This window comes from Tamandua tetradactyla, chromosome 7 (assembly GCF_023851605.1).
Source record: "Tamandua tetradactyla isolate mTamTet1 chromosome 7, mTamTet1.pri, whole genome shotgun sequence".
Taxonomy (NCBI): Eukaryota; Metazoa; Chordata; class Mammalia; order Pilosa; family Myrmecophagidae; genus Tamandua; species Tamandua tetradactyla.
The window spans coordinates 64,325,344-64,346,350 of record NC_135333.1 but is presented as its reverse complement, the minus strand read 5'-3'; the positions used below and the strand labels follow the sequence as shown (position 1 = coordinate 64,346,350).

Below are 21,007 nucleotides of genomic sequence, written 5' to 3'. Positions count from 1 at the left end.
AAATATTTAAGGAAATGGTTCCTCCTTTCCCACTACTGACTTTATTTAGATATCTGGGCTCACTGCATCAATATAAAAGTGAAAATGAAATTTAAAAACAAATAGAGAACAAAAAAATGTAGAATTCCGAGGTCCACTCTAAAAAATTGACTTTTTTTTTTTTCCCCATGGGCAGGCACCGGGAATCGAACCCGGGTCCTCGGGCATGGCAGGCAAGCATTCTCACCTGCTGAGCCACCGTGGCCCACCCAAAAATTGACTTCTTAATCAAATTCTTCTGTGGCCAAGGGCAGTGTGCAGAGGTGGTGGGCAGGAAGGGGGGATGAAGGGGGGATCTAATTCACGTTCTCTCCATTTTACACTATACCAAAAAGTTTAAGCGAATAGCTGCCCTCTATAAATAATTATCTTCCTAATAAATAGACAATAATATACAATTTCATAACATTCTTAATTTTATTAGGAAGAAACACCCTCCACTTCTGCCTATGTGAGGTAAAGCAGTATGACTTATTTTTTGAGGGGAAACAGTAAGTCAACATAATAGAGAAATCATCTACCAACGAAAAGAAGAACTTTCCAAAAATGAAACCTATCCAAAATCAAAATGAATATTCTTAAAAAGCAGCAAGTTCCTGAACAACTGGTAATGGTCAAGTAAGAAATTAAATGACTATCTAACAGGGATTTTACAGAGACTGGACTAGACAGCCTTTGAAGATCTTCTGACTAGGATTCTACAATTTATGTAAATAAGACTATCATCTAATGATAGAAAATGCAAATAGGGGCTGACTTTTCTTAACCAAATAGCGTTTTCAGATTCTGTTAGCATTTTGTGACCAGGAAATCATGTTCAATTCAGTAGAGAGTCACAAATAATTTTGATTAGTACAATGCTTCTTCTCATGGGCTTTAGGCTCATCTTTTCCACTTTTTATAAAGAATATACCTTGAGAGCAACTCTTAGAAGCAGAAGAATAAGCATGTTCTGCACAGAATGAAGGTGCTGTCCACATGTGTGTCACTACCTCCTCAGACTTAATGGGAATCTCCTCATCACAAAAAAGATTGGGTTCTAGACTGCTAGAGGACTTTACACTGGCTGTGTCCTGTAGAAGAAACAAGGTTAGATATTCAGAATTAGAACAACTTCACCTATGATAAGGATCTAAATGCAGGCTTTCAGGTTAAAGTTTCTAATACAATAAAAATATGGCATTCAAATTAAATATATAATAATAAATAAAGACAAAAAATGTCCACTGTAAAGAAAACCACTATTGAGCATAGTTTCAAGTGAAAGGGAATACAGTAAAGCTCAAATGAAACAAAATAAAATACCATAGCGATAATAAACCTATAGGAAATTATCTACCTTCTATAGTCTACAGCCCATAAAACTCCTATACCAACAAGTTAAGGAACTCTGACCCTTTAAAAGAAAAGAAAGAAAAAAAAAGGACTTAAGAAAAATTTAGATGCAATATCTTAAATTCAAGCCATTTAGTCCTCTTCTTAAAGTCTTCAAACCCTAGAAGCTAACCAAGTGTCCTTACTTAACACAATGAAGATCCTAACTGACAATATACAAATTATATCACTCCTAATAACTCTAATGAAGACTTGAGGACTCAGATGATGCTCCCAATGTAGTTAACTTCCATAAGCTTAACTGTACTTTAATGGTCAGTGTGCAGACAAGAAGACAGTACCTCTACCAAATATTTCAATAGTGAGAATTTAATATAGGGAAATTGGTTAAATGTGCACTGAATAAGTGAAAAGGCAAAGGGAGTCACTGAGATAGCACCAAATTAATAACTGCAGGAAAAGAGTTACCATCCCTAGGACTTGAGGGGACAAAGGAAAAGAGGAAGAGTTATTAGAAATTAAAATCTAGGGAAAGGGCCCTAAAGAGTTGGCACCCAGAACTCTGAAATGGAAGTACTAGTCAGTTAGTTTTGCTAACTCTGAGGGAACATGATGTAGTTGGCTTCAGGGGTATGGAGGGGAAAAAAAACCCAAAATCTTGAAACTGGAACTAGTTGCTGCTGCCAGGGTGAAATGGCATACAGATCAAAGGATGACGACAGGAATGAGAAATAAAACAGGAAGGATCAAGTCCTTTCTTACTGTTTTGGCCTTTTAATTTTCGCTAATGCCCCCTATCTGACAGAAGGATACTAACAGGCAAAGGAAAAATGTGTAGCAAGAGGGTTGGCAAGCTACAGTCTGTGGGCCAAATCTAGTTGGCAGTCTGTTTTTATGCAAGCTAAGAATGGTTTCTATATTTTTTAAAGGTTGGGGGGGGGGGAACATCAGTAAGTTAAAGATGCACTGTTAGCCCTAGAGCAAGCACTAAAAAAAATAAAATTATAAGTATAGCTAAGAAGCCAATAAAAGAAATAAAATACCAAAAAACATTTGATTCACCTAAAAGAAGGCAGGAAAGTAGCAACACAGGAATGAAAAACAAAAGGACCTAAGAGAAACAAGCACTTAGTGGAATTCACAAAGGATTTTCAGGGAGATAATAGCTACCATGGTTCTATAACCTCTTTTGTGGTATATAATTCTCTACATATAGGCATTTGTAAAATATAAACTGTAATATGGAAGCAAAGGTAAATATGTCTTAAAAAGAAATAATCAAATATATATTTGAAAGCAGGTTTTCCCAGACAGCATCCCAAAAGATCTCTGACAAACTCTGCTTCATTAAATATACATCTTCTTAAGGAATAATCATTGAGTATCATAATGATTTTCTTGGATTGCTGCGCAAGAGTATTTTAGTGATGACAACAGAATATAATGCAAAATGAAGTAATAAAACAATACAAAGCATAAACCATCTGTTCTTAACATCTAAATGCTACACAGCTAAGTTCAAATGACTGATTTTATTTTACCATAATTACCTACTCTTTTTCCTAAACCAGTAGGCAGCTCTTCCTCAAGTAAAGATACTAAATTCAAATTACATTCATTATGAATTGATGGTCACAACCAGGGTACATTATACAAAGGGAAAAAGACAATTGCAAATCAACCTGCAAATACAGTTTTCATTACACAGTAAGTGCTTGCTCTAAGAGAAAATGTTGTTCAAGAATAACATTTTTTTAATGCAAAAGTGAGAATATCAAGGTAAATTTGGCCTTGAATTACTATTATAAATCTTGCCACTACCCTTCCACTCCTTCAAGCTGGTGAATACATTGCTAACACTATAAGATTCATAATTTTGCTTTTCTATACTGTCAATATTCCCTATGATAGGAAGCTGAGACTCCCATGCAAGTTCTGCAAAAAAGGACTACTACTCTCTGTACAACCATATTAAACCACAGCTCTGCTCCTGAAGATCACATAATACTCATACTGTTTTGTTTTCACAGGTTATCAATCTGCTTCTAAGCAAAGCTCATTGCATTCAGAAATTCTAGAGTAGTGATTGATACTAACGTGCTAGGAAAGGAAAACACACAAGTATTGGAGGCCTCTAAGCTATGGCAAACAGGTGATTCTAGCATTTAAGTAAAAAGCTAACTAACTCATAGCTGGCACGGGCTACATTCTTTTTTAGCTGCTCCTGGTCATCCTCCACAAAGCTGATCTTTAATTTCTGGGTAATAAGGTACTCAGAAACTTATTTCAACTGGCTAATTCAAGTTTCAACTTTTCCTAAAGTCTGAAAATTCCCTCCCTAAATGTTCCTTTGGAATTAAGAATTCATATTTATCTTGAGGAAAATATTTTCCCAAAGACAAATTTACCAGATTCTAAGATGGATGTTTTTGACATCCCAGTTTTAATGCTGATGGGATTCATGCTCTAAGAATGAGCAGTACGAACCTGATCTACACGATGAAAAGACAAAGACTGTTAAGGGATATGGAAAAGAATCAACCCCGTGGTTCTTTGGAGGCAATCTCTCACATCATAGTAGGAACTGACCAGTTACAGGCATAGATTCTAAATGGAGCAACTTAGAATAATATAAAACAGATCAATGGATTAACTATGACCCGGCAGAATCTCTAGGTAGATAATGATGTTATTACTAGGTACAAAGATGAAGAACTTGCACCTGACTTGTAAGTGATATGAATGACGATGAAAGGCCAAAAGAATCTGACACACACAAAAAATGTGCCAAACCTTCTCTATACCATCACTGTGGGGTCATTATCAAAATAATCATATTGATGGCAAATAATCTGTTCTAGCTGCAACTATAACACTGCAAATTCTAACCATGGGCTCAAGAATTGACTCATCTCTGAATATGACATTTTATCTTACACCATTCAGAAGTGAGACTAGAGTGAAAGACTCACAGCAGTTAGAATGGCATTCTAAAGCATAACTAGACAGAGACTTTAATAATCTAAGAAAAAAAAATCTGAAAACCTGAAATCAGTCATGAAAGTTTTCAGTAACTTCAATGCATAGTTTTTTCCCCTAGTTTCTCCAAGCCATAACAGTTACAAGATGAGGAAACCACAGATTTAAAAAATATGTATATCCTTTAAAAAAAACTGCTGTTTTAAACAATTCAGTCTTTGGAATTTTAAAATAATGCCAGCACCATAAAACAGGGAAGACAGACTAGCTTTCTTTTCCACTTGCAGGCCTCAAACATCAGAGTCCAACAGCTTTTATTACAAACCCAATGATCAGGCATGTATTCACACAGCCTCGATGTCGTAATTACCTTCATGTCATAGCCATATGTCTCCCTAATGTCTTCATCAGAATCTGTTTCTTCATCATCATAGTCCATAGTTTGTCGAGGGGAAGATGACACACTGCTCACCACCCGATTAAAAGCAGACTGCTGGAAACTAGTTAAATGTCCCTAAACAACAAACAATTACAGATTGAACAGAGATACCTACTAAACAAACATGGCTAATTCACATGTGCTTCAGACCACCAAAATGTAATGAGAAAGTGGCTAAGAGAATTTTTCAATAGTTTAGTAGAGAACACATTATATGATTACGATATAAGGTCCACGCAAATATTTCCAGGTAAAGTGACCAAAAAGTATGTATCGAGGAAAATGCCATGGATAACATAGCTGTTGGGAAGTTACTGTTACCTAATCAACTGGTAAGACAGATGTGATTTACCACTGACAAATATTTTCTCTTGAAAGAGAAAAAGAATGTATATCCTATACTTGCCTGTAAGTCAGGATTGGCAGCTGCTTTTTGGAGTTCCGCACTGATAATCTTTTCAGTTTTTTCTCGAGCTGCTTGCTCCACCATACGCTGGCTCAACACAGACAGTTTCGCCAGTGCAGAGGATAGCTCATCTGTAGCGAGAGCCTGTCGTGCTCTATCTTGCCAACTCATAGCACGTTCTGTCAAACACTGTAGGGCTTCACCTTCAGGCAACCGTACAGGTAACTTCTGAAGGGATACCAGGAGTGACAGAATAGTCTCAAGTCTGGGCCTTCGCGATCGCATACAAAGAGGGCAAAGGAATTTTACTTCTTTAGCCTGCCAGCTGGACCCTTTTTTCTGGGAACTTGATTTAGGAAGAGGAACACAGCTATTATGGAACCAGTCTTTGCAGAGCTCACACTGTAGCATAAAGCCACTGGCTGTCTTGCGGCAAACACAAAATTTTACTTCTTCTATGCGATCCACCATTGTCATCTTGGCTAGGTTGGCTGCTCTAAGGGAATGCATGGCTTCAATCTCTTTTTGCTCCCGTTCTTTGAAAACCGCCACCTGTATATAACAAACATTTAATTGAAAGGAATCACTTCAAACTCCCTCTCCCCTCAAAATACCTGAGTTATGGTCTCATAGTTACAATGCATTGTCCTTGAAAAAATTTTAGTTCTGTCAACAATTTCCTAAATTTTGGGACAGCTTGGCAATTTCCATGCAAACAATGCTCATAAAATAGGTAAAGCAGTATCACATTTGATAATTTACATCAGTAGAGTACTTTCAACTCTTCAGTGGAGAGTGGTGGAAAGATAACATCCTTTAAAGTCATGCAACTTGAATATGAAGGCTGACTCTTTTATTTATAACCTGGAAATAATAAAGCCTGACGATCAATTATTATAATAGAATGGTGGAAAGATAACATCTTTTAAAGTCATGCAACTTGAATATGAAGCCTGACTCTTTTATTTATAACCTGGGAAATAATAAAGCCTGAAGATCAATTATAACAATAGTATTTTTATGCAACTCACTTTAACAAATTAATAAAGGCAAACAAAATTTAACTATCATGAATATTTTCAGTGTGCTTTTTTTTAAAACTATTGATAGTGTGAAAATTTTTAAAATAATTTCCAGTCCTCATCTGGCAACATATGCTTGTTAGGCAGGTTCTTGAATGACAGATCATTTTCACTGGTTTCAAAACAAGATCATTTATAGACACAAACATCCATATCAATTTACTTAAGAGAATGTAACTCCCTACGATTACATATTGCCCAAAGTTCCTTTTTTAATTTTCCTTTTCTTTCCTCTGTTCTCAGCAATCTTAACACAGTCTCTCTCCCCTGCAAAAATGAGATAATCTTTCAATAATTATCAGCTACACATATTTTATTGAACACTGAATATTACTGTTGAATTCTACTAAGAGAAAGGAGGTATTTTTACAACGTAGATGGTTAGCTGTACAGTGGTATAATTTCTTTGAAAAGCAATGGAATTAAGAGTCACAGAGTACCATCATTCTAATCTGGTAATTCCACTGCTATGGATCAACTCAAGGAAAACAATTTGAAAGAATACTATACAAAGAAGTTCATTTCATTATAACCTATAACACTAGCCAAAATGTTCAAAGTTAAAAAACTTTTCAGCAAATTATGGACATTTTGATGGAATATTAGACAGCTATCAGAACAATAAAGAAAAGACATGGAAAAATCAAACAATTTTGGCAGGGAGAGTCGAATAGTAAAATTATTCCTCTTTGATTACAAATATTCTTAAAATACACTAAATATGTATGAGCATAGGTCAGTGGTAGAATGCTCAACTTGCCAAAATAAAGAGAGTATGCAAAATTAAAATACTTGTAGGAAGGTGGTTCAATTCTGCTTTTCTCCCCCTTGTTTTTCCCATAATTTTAAAAAATATTGTTGAGAGCCAAAGATAAAGTCCTCTTACATATTATCCTAGGCTTCCTTTTAGATTTATGTGGTCCATTATTCAATACTCTTTGGTCTGATTTTCAAATAATTATTATTTCATCTATTCTATCATCTAGCTGTTTTTTAGTCATGTCAGCCACAAGGACATGGTATGGCTTGCTCAAATCCAGATACTATGTCTCTAACAGTCCCCCAATTTAAGGGCCCAACCAAAAAATGAAATCGAATTAGACTGATAGGTACTGGCAGGCTTAATAGGATTGATATTCTTAATGAAACCCATGCTGGTTCCTTGAAATCAATACTACCTCTTAGTGCTCAAAAGCATATGGATAAACCTGAGAGAAAAGGACTAAAGTTGACTTCACAGAAAGACTGGTATAACTGTCAGAAAGGAAAAAGTTGGGAGGGCAGAAAATAAAGAAAGAGAGTTTAAAAGGTAAAGAAGAAAATAACAGGTGATGAGTTTCAGTTTTTGTATCTGACACTACAGTGGAAATCCAAGTAAAAATGTCTTTAATGTGATTAAGGTGGCCAGGTGAGAGATCAGGCTGGAGATATGAAATGTGAGGGTCATTCCTATCAAGGTGATAGTCAAAACAATGCAAGTGCATGAGCCTAAGCGGGTGATCAAAAGAATAGGGGATCAGGTTCAGAAGCACAGGATCACCCACAGTTCAAAGAAAACAATTAGAAGGGAACGTAGAAAGAAAGTAATGGTTGCTATTATTGTTCCTTGATTTTGTTTCTAAGAGAAGGGCCAATCATGCTAGAATACACCTGTGGAGACAAAGCAACTGAAGAATTTAAAGTGGGGGGGGGGGGGGGGTAGGTGGGGGCGGTGGTGATGAGGGAATTGTGGGAGCAAGGTCCCTAGAGTATATAAGAAAGGACTAGGATCTGGAGTACAGATTAAAAAGTTAGCTACTGGGAGATCTTCCTCCTTTGAGACTGAAGGAAATGATTAATTAATAAACATAAACACTGAATTTGCTAATATCCTCACATAATTTTTTTTAGTATTTTTATTGACAAATCTTCACACACATACATTCAATACATGGTGTACAAAGGCTCACAGTATCATGACATAGCTGTGTATTCATTACCATGATGATTTTTAGAACACTTTCATCATTCCAGAAAGAAATAAAAAGAAAAAAACTCATACATCCCCTACCCCTTACCCCTCCCTCTCATTGACCACTAGTATTTCAACCTAAACAATTTATTTTACCCCCTTCCCCCCATTATTTATTTTTTATCCATATTTTTTTACTTATCTGTCCATACCCTGAATAAAAGGAGCATCAGACACAAGGTTTTACAATCACACAGTCACACTGTAAAAGTTATATCATTATACAATCATCTTCAAGAAACATGGCTACTGGAACACAGCTCAACAGTTCAGGTACCTCCAGCAACTCCAATACATCATAAATTAAAAAGAGATATCTATATAATATATACAAATAACCTCCAGGATAACTTCTCGACTTTGTTTGAAATCTCTCAGTCACTGAAATTTTATTTTGTCTCATTTATCTTTTTCCTGCTTTTGGTCAAGAAGGCTTTCTCAATCCCATGATGCTGGGTCCCAGTGAATCCCTGGAGTTCTGTCTCACGTTGCCAGAGAGATTTACACCCTTGGGAATCATGTCCCACATAGGGGGGAAGACAGTGAGTTCACCTGCCAAGTTGGCTTGAAGAGAGAGGCCATATCTGAGCAACAAAAGAGGTTCTCTTGGGGTGACTCTTAGGCATAACTTAAAGTAGGCATAGCTTCTCCTCTGCAGGAATAAGTTTCATAGGGAGAAACCCAAGATTGAGGGCTCAGCCTGTTGATTTGGTTGTCCAACTGCTTGCAAGAATATCAGGAATGCCCTAAAAGGGGAAGTTGAATGCTTCCTCCTTTCTCCCCAGTCCTCCAAGGGAACTTTGCAAATAAATACTTCTTTATTCCCTGCCAAATTACTTTGAGATATACCAGGGCATCACACTAACCTGGACAAACTAACAAGATCTCACACCCTATTCAACATTCCATATACTTATGGTGTTCAACTAAATTAACCATACAAGTTAAATGAGGTAATATACTATCCTCTGCATCAACTATGCTCACAGAATTTTGAATTTACCAAGTACAATCAAGAGCCATTACATAATTTCTTACCACTATGGCTGTATCTCTGGTTTCCTCCAATCCTTCCTCTAGATCACTCAGGGCCTCAAGGTCCAGATCCTTTTCTTTTTCTTTTTCCAGTAGCTCTTTTACTTTTTTCCTTCTATTTTTACCACTTCCATAAATACCAATGTCAGTCCGGGGACTCAGCACCTATAAAAATAAAACCAAAATATGAACTGCGGTTTTAAAAAAAATCTTAAAAATGACCATGATATTTCAATTCATACTTCTGAGAAATAAGAACTTTTAGTGACACAGTCTAATAATAATAGAGATAAGATCCAGGTTGACTGCCTTTTCTGGACACAGCACAAGATGAACAAGAAATGAGTTTGCCTAAGGCTCCAGAATTTAGGCTAATGTAGTGTTACCTAAAATGAAGCACTTGTATTTCTGTGACCTAAAAAATGTAAACAACCCTCACCAAACAATAGTACCTATTAGTACCTACAGGTATGTTAAATGATCACCTACTGATAAGATTGTTTTAAGTATGTGTATAAAGCAAAACTACTCCTTACCTGTAACAATGTATGGCTAGAATTTTTCTTAAGAAAGGTCCGCCCAGTCCGTTCTCTCCATGCACGTGCTGCCGCTACCTGTGACTCCACTTGGGGCAGTGCATCAAGACGCACAGGGATAGGGCGTCCTTTAGCAGATAAGCTCTCCAGCTGCTCCAAGTAAGCATAGTTGCTGCCACTCTGAAAAATGAGACATTCTCACATAATCTGAGTTGTGTTATAGAGTCAGGCAATATATTGCTGGAAAACTTTACATAGAGTTTTGTGTTAATTCTCTTATTAAATATTATTCTTTAAATGATGTAACTTCCACTGTCCTATAGAAAACATTTGTGTAAATTTATTTTTAAATGTTTTCCCACAGATTTTGTCTATGTTATTAATAAACAAGGGAACCAATAAGATAAAAAAAAAAAACCAGCTCAAAGGACAGTTGAAAAAAGACATATATAACTGCAACTAGAAATGAAGAAATTTGCTAATAGATGCAAAACTGTAATATCATATCAGACAATAAAATTGTTTCAAATCTTTTCTAGTGTGGAAATCAACTGCACCACCACAGACAAATGCATTTGCCTTTCTATGGACATAATTCATTTGTACGACTATCATTTGTTACAACTAACAGGGTTGTAAAATAGCTTAGCCAAAGAAAATCTAAGCTGTACACATCCCTAGAATTGTGCAATCTTGTAGGGATCACTAGATAACATCAAGTTTTTCATTGAAAGGACACCCAGTAATCTCTTTTGCCCATTTTAAAGTCTTTTAAAATGTTTCAATAAAACAGTTTAGTTTCAGGACCACCTCCATTTTATGTAATATAAACAGAGATGAGAGCAAATATTTTCCCTCTAAGTAACAAATGTTTCAGTATTTTCTGGTTAATGAAGTCATTATTGTTTTTAGAATTTATATGCTGCTTTAAATTTGCTAAATGATTGAGTCATTATGGAAGTGTGAGGGTTATTAACAAATAATCCATTAACAAGTGGCAAGAACACATGAAATGGGTTGGCAGTCTGAACTTCATAAAAATTCAGAGTAGCATTTCTGATTGGATGAATCTCCTAGCAGTCACAGCATATAGCCATACCTATACAAAATTGTTTATGTCCCCAAAACATTCACTGTTATTCAAAGGCAAGTGTTAGGTGCTAAGTGTTGACATTCCAGTAAAAGGTTACTTCTCATCTATTAACTGCTTGATTATAAATTCCTTTTGAAAAGATACACACTTAAGCATCTAGAAAAAGTAAACTGGCAAGACACCTAAATCAGTTTTTAAAAAGAATAGTAAGAAGTTTCTACCCTCTATTAGATATTATAACAGCAGAATTAGATCACCATGATACTTGGATAAAAATACATGGCTAACTGGAACAGAAAAAAGCTGAGAGAGAGACAGGGTCAAGAAATAACATATTTACTACTACCCCTTCTAGTGCCCAACTATAGCCATCTGACTACAGAATACCTTCTGGATAAGCCTAGAAAGAGCCTGTTTCCAACCCATGTATTCTAAAGGAATGCTGTCTGTCAGCAAAGCCCGTCCTGTTACTTAGAGCCTACAAACTGATCTTCCCACTGAAAAAAAAAGGAACTGGTGAAGAGACAGTCCTTCAAAATTATAGAGGAAATACATGACAGCTACCTAAACCTGTCAACTGAAGTCTTTCAATTATAAATAAATAGCCAACTTAGAATTACCAGACATTTGAGGACAACCAACTGCCTGAAATAGGTCAAAGATCAAACAGAGGAGCTATAGGTGAAAACAGAAATAATTTAGAAGAACAGAAGAGAAACAGAAACAGGAAAACAGGCCCTGGGTAAAAGGAAAAAAAGTAAAAGAGAAGTAATTAGAACATTACACTTTGAATGTTTCCTTGGGGCAACATTTCAGTGAAAGAGAGGTGGTTTCTTTTTTCTTTGAGTATAGTTCTGCAATAAAGAGTATGTATTATATTCAATAATGTAAATGCAGCTTAAGTTTTTAATAATTCATAAGAAATATTATATATTCAAACTTACTTTTATTACTATCTAGCCCTTATTTCTGTTTTGAATTAGAGCTGTATAATATCTGTCTGTCCAACTACAGAATATAGTATCTGAAGTCCAGGATCACATTCTACTTATCTTTATAATCTTCTCTTACATTCCTGTCCCCAAACCTTGAAAAGTACCATGAAAACTGTGGCATTAAGGAAACGTTAATTTCACTTTTTCTGTCCCTTATATAAATGTAATTCAAGAGCATGAAAAAACAGTCTAAGAATATGACAGGAAAAAACTCCCTACTGCTAAGAGTTAAACTGCTAATTCCCTTATCTTTCTTAGCAGGGAGTCACTAGACAGAAGTGGTGTTTGAACAGGTAATATTTATTTTGAATTATAAAAGTGGATGGAAGAATAAGTTATTTTTAAGTACTATAATTATTTTATTATGTTTCTTTTTTTTTTTTTGGTTGGAATAAATTTATTTCATCTGTCTGTAAACAAGGTGTTTAATAGTTATGGCATTTTTAAAAATGCATATTAAATCAGATGAGTTAGACTGTATCCCAGATGTAACAAAGTGCAGGCAAAGAAATGGACAAATCAGTAACAAGATCTGTTTTTAAATCTGTACATTATCCACAAGGCCCAAACAATGAAAGCAAATACTAGAATATCCCTAAAGTAGTGCCATTCGAAAGAAATCCTCAGTAAGTCAGTTAAAATCCATCTCACAATAGCAACAGTTCATTTTAACAATAGTATGGCACAGAATACATGTGGGAAAAAAAAGTCATCACAAGACAGCCAAGTCCACAATAATGCAACTTCATACAAAAACTTAAGCTGCAAATAAAAATTGGTCCTATGAATAACAAACTGGACACACTCCAGATGGTTATGTTGGGATACCTAATGTCCATAATGGCAGCCTTTTACAATTTTACTAAAGAGTAGAGCTGGCGTGCAAAGAAAAAGACAGGAACCAAAAATCTGAGCTATTGTAATGATGGAATATCCCTGGGGATTCAATCAGTATGTTTTACTGTAAAGTCATGGGAGGAAGTGCCTTTTGCTCTTGTTTTGCAGTTGTACTCTTCATATGTCCTATGGATACTATGAAAAAGTTTGTCTCTAACTCAAGTGCAACAACAATACTAAAAGCAAACTACTGCAGCTCTCAGTAGCTCATCAACAAAAAGGGTATTAATTGGTTAAATAAACCAGGCATTGCTAAGATAAGATGAAAGCAAAACAAATACTTTATGTGCAAAGGGAGGGGTGGGAAAAGAGAGGAGTAAGGAAAGATGCATGCACTTTTTCTTCCCAATTATGCGCTACAAAAGGAAGACTAAGTGAGCCAAGTAAAAGCTCAAAGTGCTGAAGACACTGATCAAATTAGAGATTGTACACTGGCACCTTGCTTAATATTAACTTATTTTAGTAATCAATATCCCATTAATTGCTAATACAAAGTGATGCCCAACTTGGCATGCCCCCTCAAATTTCAAGGTATCATGCAAATCATTATTGTGCTGCAATTATGTTGCCAGAAAAGGGTTGGTTACATATAGTGATTAACATACAGATGATCCATTGGGCAAACAGGAATCATGACATTTCAAAATTGGTAAAGAAAAATTAGCCACCATCTATAGTCTGGTAGCACTGTGAACATAATTGGGTGGTGACGAAGACAGTTGCTAGGTAGATGGGGAGAGGCTGCTTACACATCAGACCTCCTCAGGTATAAAGCGAGTTCATATGCTTTCTTGTTAAGTGTGCCTCCGTGGACACCTTCCTTTCCCATGACTATAACCAATGCTCTACCAGCTCTGCCTACCGCAACGTTGTATGTTGGCTCTCCACCTTGACTTTTTGTCCGGATGTCCATTGTGCAGTCACCATCGACATATAGACTATCTCTGATCACTGAGCACTTCTTTGCACCAAGAGTCAAACCATTGGTAAAGAAACCTTCCCGGTCTTTTCCTACAATCATATCTATTTCTATTGGCGTAATGCTCTGGAAGACGCCCCCCGCTGTGGCTGCCCAGACGTATTTGGCGTCGCAGTAGCCGACAAAGGCGGCCTCCTGGCAGCAGCCATCACACATCAGGTTATCCACGTAGCTCTGCCAACCGGCCATCTTTGAGCCCTTCGCACTGCAGCGGGGACGGCGAGGAGCAGCAGGCGCAGCGGCGGCTGTGGCGGGCGGCGGCAGCGTGGGAGGAACTATTATGTTTCTTTTAATCTAAAGAATTAAAGGATTGATCTGTGGCATAAACAGTACCTGAATGGTAGGATAATGTCTCCCTACCTGAATAGCTTCCACTTTAGCTGTCCATTCTCGAGCCTTTTGTAAAGCTTCCTTCAGGGACAACACATTGGGTAGAAATGCTGGAATGTTCTTGGCTTCATTTACAATGCTTTCTAAGCTTGTCATACTGTGCCGTGGTCTAAAAGAATGTAAAAATAGGATGGGATGCATGAGGAAATATCTAACTGCTACCAACATTAAGATAACATTTTAGAGTCTGTAGAGAATGTTCATATACACGATTATCATTCTTACCACAATCCTGTAAGGGAGGCAAAGTAGCTTTTATCTTTATTTCCATTTTACAGATATGAAAACTAACTCCACAAGAAATAAATTATTTCCCCCAAAGTCATTTAATGTAGTAGACGGCACACCTGAAATGAGGATTCAGGAGGAGTCCCAAATCCCAAGCGCTTTTCAATACACTGCTCTGCTTCTATAGTCTAGTTATCCGCAGTAATTGAAATTGTCAGAGATACATGTTAGAAAGCAACGCTGAAAGCAATAGACTGGGAATGAAAGTATTAGAGAATACAGGAGGATTTTGTAGGAAAGTAAGGTGCAAACAGCTTAAGAGTCTTGAGAGCCATGAACTTTACCATGCAAGTAATGAGAAGCTACTAAGGTTGGAAGTGGTTTTGTCTTTCATGAATACTACTATATGCTTGCACTGTACAAGAGCGATACAGTCCTTGCCTCACGAAACTTCTAAAGCTTGGGTGTAGGGAGGTGGCAAGGGGGGAATCTTTAATAAATAGTATTATGATGTACTGTGATAACACAATGCTAAAGGAAAGTAAAAAGCTACTGGAATACATAGTAGGAGTACCTAATTGACTTGGCAGGCAAAGGAAGCCTTCCTAGAAGTGACCTCTTAAACCATCTCACTTTTTTGAACAGGAGTTAGTCAGGAAAGCTGAGGCCAGGGATAGGTAGGGGTGGTGGAGGACAGAGGAAAGACTGTTCTACAGGAGAAAATAAACACATACAAAGGTCCAAAGATAAGAAAGAACATGGCATGTTTGAGGAAAGAGTAAAAAAAAAAACTCACTATGTTTGGATACAGAATACAAGAGGAAGAATGGCAAGAGATGAGGCTAGGTATCTAAGCAAGTGGCTAGATGACTAATGACCTTATAAACCCTGTTAAGGAGTTTGGATTTCACCCTGAGGGCAATGGGAAACCAGTGAAGGGCTCTAAACAAGGGAGTGAAATAATCATCCCTGTGTTTTAGGAATATACTAGTGGCAGTATGGGGAATGGATTAGAAGGGTGACAGCATAGGCAGAAACTGTTGTTATGATCTATGCCAGCTAAGACAGCAGCCTCAGGGGAACGGAAGAAATCAATTCGACTTAGTAATTGACAGAGTTTGGGCAAAAAGAAAGGTAAGAGAGGTGTCAAAGGTAATTTTCAAAGTACAAGTTTATTCAAATGAGTAAATGATGGTATAGTTCAAAGAACAAAGGAACTAGGAAGGGGACATAAGAAGAGGTTAATGAGTCCAATTTTGGATGCAGGGAATTTAAAGTACCTACCTGTGGGACATTCAATGGAGTTATGTGGCAGCTGGCATCTATGAAAGAAACCTATGTTATAGATGAAAATTTAGGAGCTGATTAGAATAAAGATGGTAAATAGATTCAAGGAGTTAGAGTGAGAAGAGAAAGGCATCTAGGCCAGAACACTAAGGAAAGCCGTATTTAAGAAGAAGACAGAGAAGGCCAAATACAACGGAAGAAGATATCAAGAAAAGAGTAGTCAGTAATTATCCAATGCTAAGAGATTAAGAATATTAAGGATATGTTTCAGAAAGATAACACTGACAGGAATGGGAAACAAGACGACTGCCTCCCATTCTCCCTACCAACCCCATCTCCTTTTCTTTCTTTACCAATTTTATTTTCTTCATGACACTGATTATGAGAAATTCATTTCTTTTGTACTTACTCATCTCTCTCTCCCCATTCAAATAGTTAGCTCTATGAGAGCAGGCATTTTATGTGCCTTGTTTTTTACCATCTCTAATTATTTAGAAATAGTGCCTGGCATGCAGTTAGGTACTCCACCTACACTTTTTTTTTTCCTTGCATGGGAACTGAACCTGGGTTTCTGGCATGGCAGACGAGAATTCTGTCACTGAGCCACCATTGCACTGTCCTCCACCTATACTTTTTGAATTGTAAACATCAAGGGCAAATATGAGGACTATAACTAGGTTCAGTGACAATGGAGTTGAAAAAGATACAAAAGACATTTGGGGGCAAAATCGTGAGAACCTGGTAACTAATTAAATGTCAGAGACCAGGGTAAAGGTTTTCAAATATTACTCATGAACAAAATTTCATGCAGTGGATTACTATCAGTCGATTCAGGTATACCAAATCAGTTTTACATGTCAAAGAAGTTATTTAGCTTTGCCTACTTATATGCTCCCATTCCCTGGAAGTGTCATGGATTGAAGACACAGAGTAACCTGAATACTTCAGATAGGAAAAACTGTGGATAAATTTTAGTAAGTATTCTGCATGACATCAGGAGAGCAAAATCTCCAGGATACACAGAGGGTCCTCTCAGCTGAGCAGAGCTATGCTCATTAAGATCACTCAAGTCTTTTCATATCAAATGCATCCAAAGAATGGCTAGCAAAGTATAGTTAAGTGTATCAGTTCTTTGGAGTAATATGGAAGAAGCTTCAAATTTCAGCTGTGTCACTTGATATCTATGTGAATTCTTTAAGCATACCAGTTTCTCATATTTATAACACAAATTATATAAATATTACTCTCAGCTGCTAAACACTTTCATAAAAAATACTTAAGCCAAATTAGATGATAAAGTCAAAACTGATGAGCATTTTACTTAAATCTGCTAAATCCAATGTGGTGCCAATGCGAATGCAACTACTTAAATATTCTCATGAATGATAACTTATCTCAAACTAATAGTAAGGCAAATTTATTTTCTGTTACCCAAACACATTTCTTGGAAGTTGGCTTATGGCATTTCTGCTACTTGCCAATCCCATTTGTTCTTCAGAACTCTAAGTTCTTTTCTCTTAAGCTTCTCTAAATTCCTATCACTTTTATCCATTACCTCTCAATTAACATTCACAACACACCGCAATAGTTCTTATGTCTCCAAATAGTTTTTATGTCTCCAAATAGTTTTTATGTCTCAGTTTCTAACCACAGTATCAATACTAGGCTCTAAACAAAATACTCTATGTATCACTAAAAGTTACCTATCAAGGTACTCTGTAATTGTGCACAAAATTAACTTCTGAAACTATCTAGATGCAGAGCCATTTGAGAATCTAGTGACTGATTGGTCAAGAAAGTCACAAAATATTCCATGAAATAGACCCTTATGTTTCTCCTTATTGTTCTACCCTCTGATGTAGTTTTTAAAAAGGCAACCCTCACCAAAACATGCGCTCACCTTGCTTGTAGGCAGACCTTAGCTTTTTCTTCCCATCGTTCAGAAACTGTAAGGAGCTCCTGTAGTTCGGCCATAGCTTTTTCCACAGCATGGTGGGGAGCCAACCCCACACCTGAGTCTATCAGCTTCTTCATGACATCCAGAGTGACTTGCTGTGGATCTGACAGAGTCATTCTTACTTCATCTAACCATCGAGCTTGCTGTAGTTCTTGCTTCAGTTGTGGTAATTCAGGTAGCTCCACATAGAGACTAGAGCCCATGTCTATCAACATTTGGAGTTTGGAAGAATCTGGGGTTTCATCCATCATCGCCTCCTGAGCACGTTCATGAAACTCTTCCACATCATCCAGCAGATTCTGAAAGGGTCAAAAAAGTTAAAAGCAAATTTAATAGATACAAAATGAGTATGAAACAGACATAGTTCAGGCAAACTAAAGGATGACTGATGTATCAATTTTGGACCATCTTATAATCTCACCATCATAGCATGGTAATAGTTAAACATGATTATTAAAGGATATATATGCTTCCCTGTTATTATTCCTATAGTCCCACTTATAAAATATGATTAATTCATTCGATAAATATTTAATGACTGCTGACTTTGATGCAGGCACTGTTCTTCTGGTCACACAGTAGTAAACGTAACAGTATTAAACAAGGATTAAGATATCAAAGTAACAAATATTAAACAAGACAAAAATAAGTTCTTGTCCTCAAGGAACATACATGCTGATATAAGTGGTCAGAAAGTGGACATGTGAATAAAATGTTTCAGAGAGTGGGTGCATGGTGGTTCAGTAGTAGAATGCTCGCCTTTCATGTGGGAAACCTGGGTTCAATTCCTGAATCATGCATAAAAAAAAAAAAGTTTCCAATAGTGTTAAGTGCTATGAAAATAACAGGCAACATGACACAGAATAACCAGAGAATGAAAGGGGCATATTATTCAGCTAGGGTGGTCACAAAAGACAGATGAACTGAAACTAAAAAATGGAGGACGTGGAGGTGGAGTTAGGAGCCATATGAGGATGTGGAGGAAGAATAGCTGAGGCAGAACAAACAGTAAGTTCAAAACCTCTGAAAGAGGAAGGAGTATGACATGTTACTCCAAGTGGATGAGGGAGAAATGCAGCTGGAGAATAAGCAGAGGTCAGAGTATATCATGCCTTGGAGATTATAATAAGGAGTATGGATTTCATTTTAATGGCTTTGACAAACCACTGGAAGATTTTAACCATAGGGTAGTACAATGATCTGATACATATTTTATGACTACTTTGACTACTAAATATATTATAGAGATCAAAAGTAAAAGAAGAGAGACCAGTTAGGAAGCTGTTGAGTAATCAAAGGGACAGATTCTAGAGTTAAATTGTAGTGTAAGCAAGGGAGATAATGATGAACAACTGGCTCAGGGGTGCATTTTGGAAGTAAGGGCACTTGTTCAGAGACTTGTTCAGATACAAGAGAAACGAATTAAGAATTTTGATTAATCTGATTCATTAAAAATATTCTAAAGTGTCTTTTAATCAACCAAATAGAAATGCAGAGTATGCATCTGGATATACAAGTCTGTGGAGAAGAAGAAAGGCAGAGATAGAAATTTGGGAGTCAAGAGGTTATAGGTGATATTTAATGTCAGTGGGCAAGTAAGATTATCAAGACAGTATGCACCCTGGGCAGGCCACGGTGGCTCAGCAGGCAAGAATGCTCGCCTGCCATGCCAGAGGACCTGGGTTCGATTCCCGGTGCCTGCCCATGTTAAAAAAAAAAAAAAAAAAAAGAGAGAGTATGCACCCATAATATAGAAAGGACTGAGATATCTATTTTACTCTTACCACTTAGAAGTTAAGCCAAAAGAGGGAAAAAACAACAAGGACTAAAGAAATGGAACCACTAGTAAACTAAGAAGAAAACCAGCAGTGTGGTGTCCTAGATATTTAAAGAAAATGTTTTAAGGAAAGAGTCATCAACTTTGAAAACACTCTTATGAAATGGAGTAAGAATACAACTGACAATGGATTTCACAACTTGTTAACCCTGATAAAAACAATTTTAGATATTCTACTCACTCCCGAGAACACAAAACACACCCAATCTATCAAGAATCAAGAGATCACTAAACAACTATGCAGACTGATACATTTCATACGTATTTCTGAGATTTTACATATTCAGTAAACCATCAGGGCCCTGGTAATTTCAGAACACTGCAGTTTTAAAATTTCCTGTAACAGAAACTCACTGATATGTTCAGACTCTTTTAATTAATTTCTTGTATTTCAGTTACACCTATTTCAAATGGGGGTTCTTCTCTAAAAATAATATAAAAAAACAGTAATTCTAGACTAGTCTTAGACCCAAAATTTTAAATGGGGAATAAAGGTTAAACACTCACGTGAGAAAAGAAACAAATCAAACAAAAAACTAGTCTAGACATACTATTCTGGTTACCCTAATACAACAGCCCATACCACCAAGGATATCACCCAGGAAAATAATGTAATACTGTACCTTTACTTGTCGTGCTTGGCTGATGACACATGGAAGACTAAAAAGTTGCTGGACAAAGGCCTTCAATTCCTCCACTGTCAGTTTGGTCCGAGTCCTTCCACTATCTGGGCTCTGCCTGATGCAAAATAATACTGAGATATAAGTAAGAAAACTCACAGTCATTCTGATATCAAAGGGGCTACTTGTGTCTTTAAAGTTCCAGTCTAATCTTACTACTTGAGGAATTCTACTGCCATAGTGATCACATTAAAATAAATTTTGTAGCTCTTTTGTTAAGGACTCAAAGATACTACTTTCTAACTTACAGCTCCTCCAAGGATAACTAAGGGGTGTTTCTACAAATAGTAAACATTTCAAACATTCAATAAATTTCCGATAGTAAAGTATTAAGCTCACTGGTAAAACTAAATCCTGTATTTTAAGAAGCTTAGAAGGTAGAATGAGGGTCTTTTCCTGGCTGAGGGAACAATGAACCTGGGAAACTGATTCAAACTTCTGTGTATATATGCATTTTCCTAAGAGACTTTCTAGGCTTTCACCAAATTGTCCAAGCAACCAATGACTGAAAGACAGTTTCAGATTTATTGATCAATGTCTCTTAGAAAGGGTCTCTGATAAAATGGTAGATTAAAATATTTACAAAGTAATTTCAAATCCATGTGAACTGCTACAGAAAAAAGCCATTCAGAGACAAGGAACATACTGGAATGAATACAAAAAATACCACAGTAAATTTAACACATTTAAAATTATACTAAATCAAGAAAATTCAACACATATGCACTGTTATGTAGCTTAACAGACTCCTCAGCACCCTTTATTCCCATATTCAAGGTTTTTCTTTACTGCCACCTACTTT

The 21,007-nt window shown here is 36.6% G+C and overlaps 1 protein-coding gene and 1 pseudogene across 2 annotated transcripts in view; both read right to left on the bottom strand.

Moving 5' to 3' along the window:
* Window positions 1-21,007, bottom strand: part of KDM5A (lysine demethylase 5A) — a 150,986-nt gene that overhangs the window by 20,919 nt on the left and 109,060 nt on the right. For both annotated transcript variants that reach the window (XM_077169653.1, XM_077169654.1), the window contains exons 18-25: window positions 20,149-20,263; window positions 17,632-17,987; window positions 14,187-14,325; window positions 9,863-10,042; window positions 9,330-9,491; window positions 5,199-5,750; window positions 4,724-4,867; window positions 953-1,112 (exon numbers count right to left, since the gene is read on the bottom strand). In XM_077169653.1, the coding sequence (XP_077025768.1) occupies window positions 953-1,112; window positions 4,724-4,867; window positions 5,199-5,750; window positions 9,330-9,491; window positions 9,863-10,042; window positions 14,187-14,325; window positions 17,632-17,987; window positions 20,149-20,263 (1,808 nt within the window). The remainder of the gene's footprint in view (window positions 1-952; window positions 1,113-4,723; window positions 4,868-5,198; window positions 5,751-9,329; window positions 9,492-9,862; window positions 10,043-14,186; window positions 14,326-17,631; window positions 17,988-20,148; window positions 20,264-21,007) is intronic.
* Window positions 13,369-14,096, bottom strand: LOC143691334 (profilin-2 pseudogene; annotated as a pseudogene).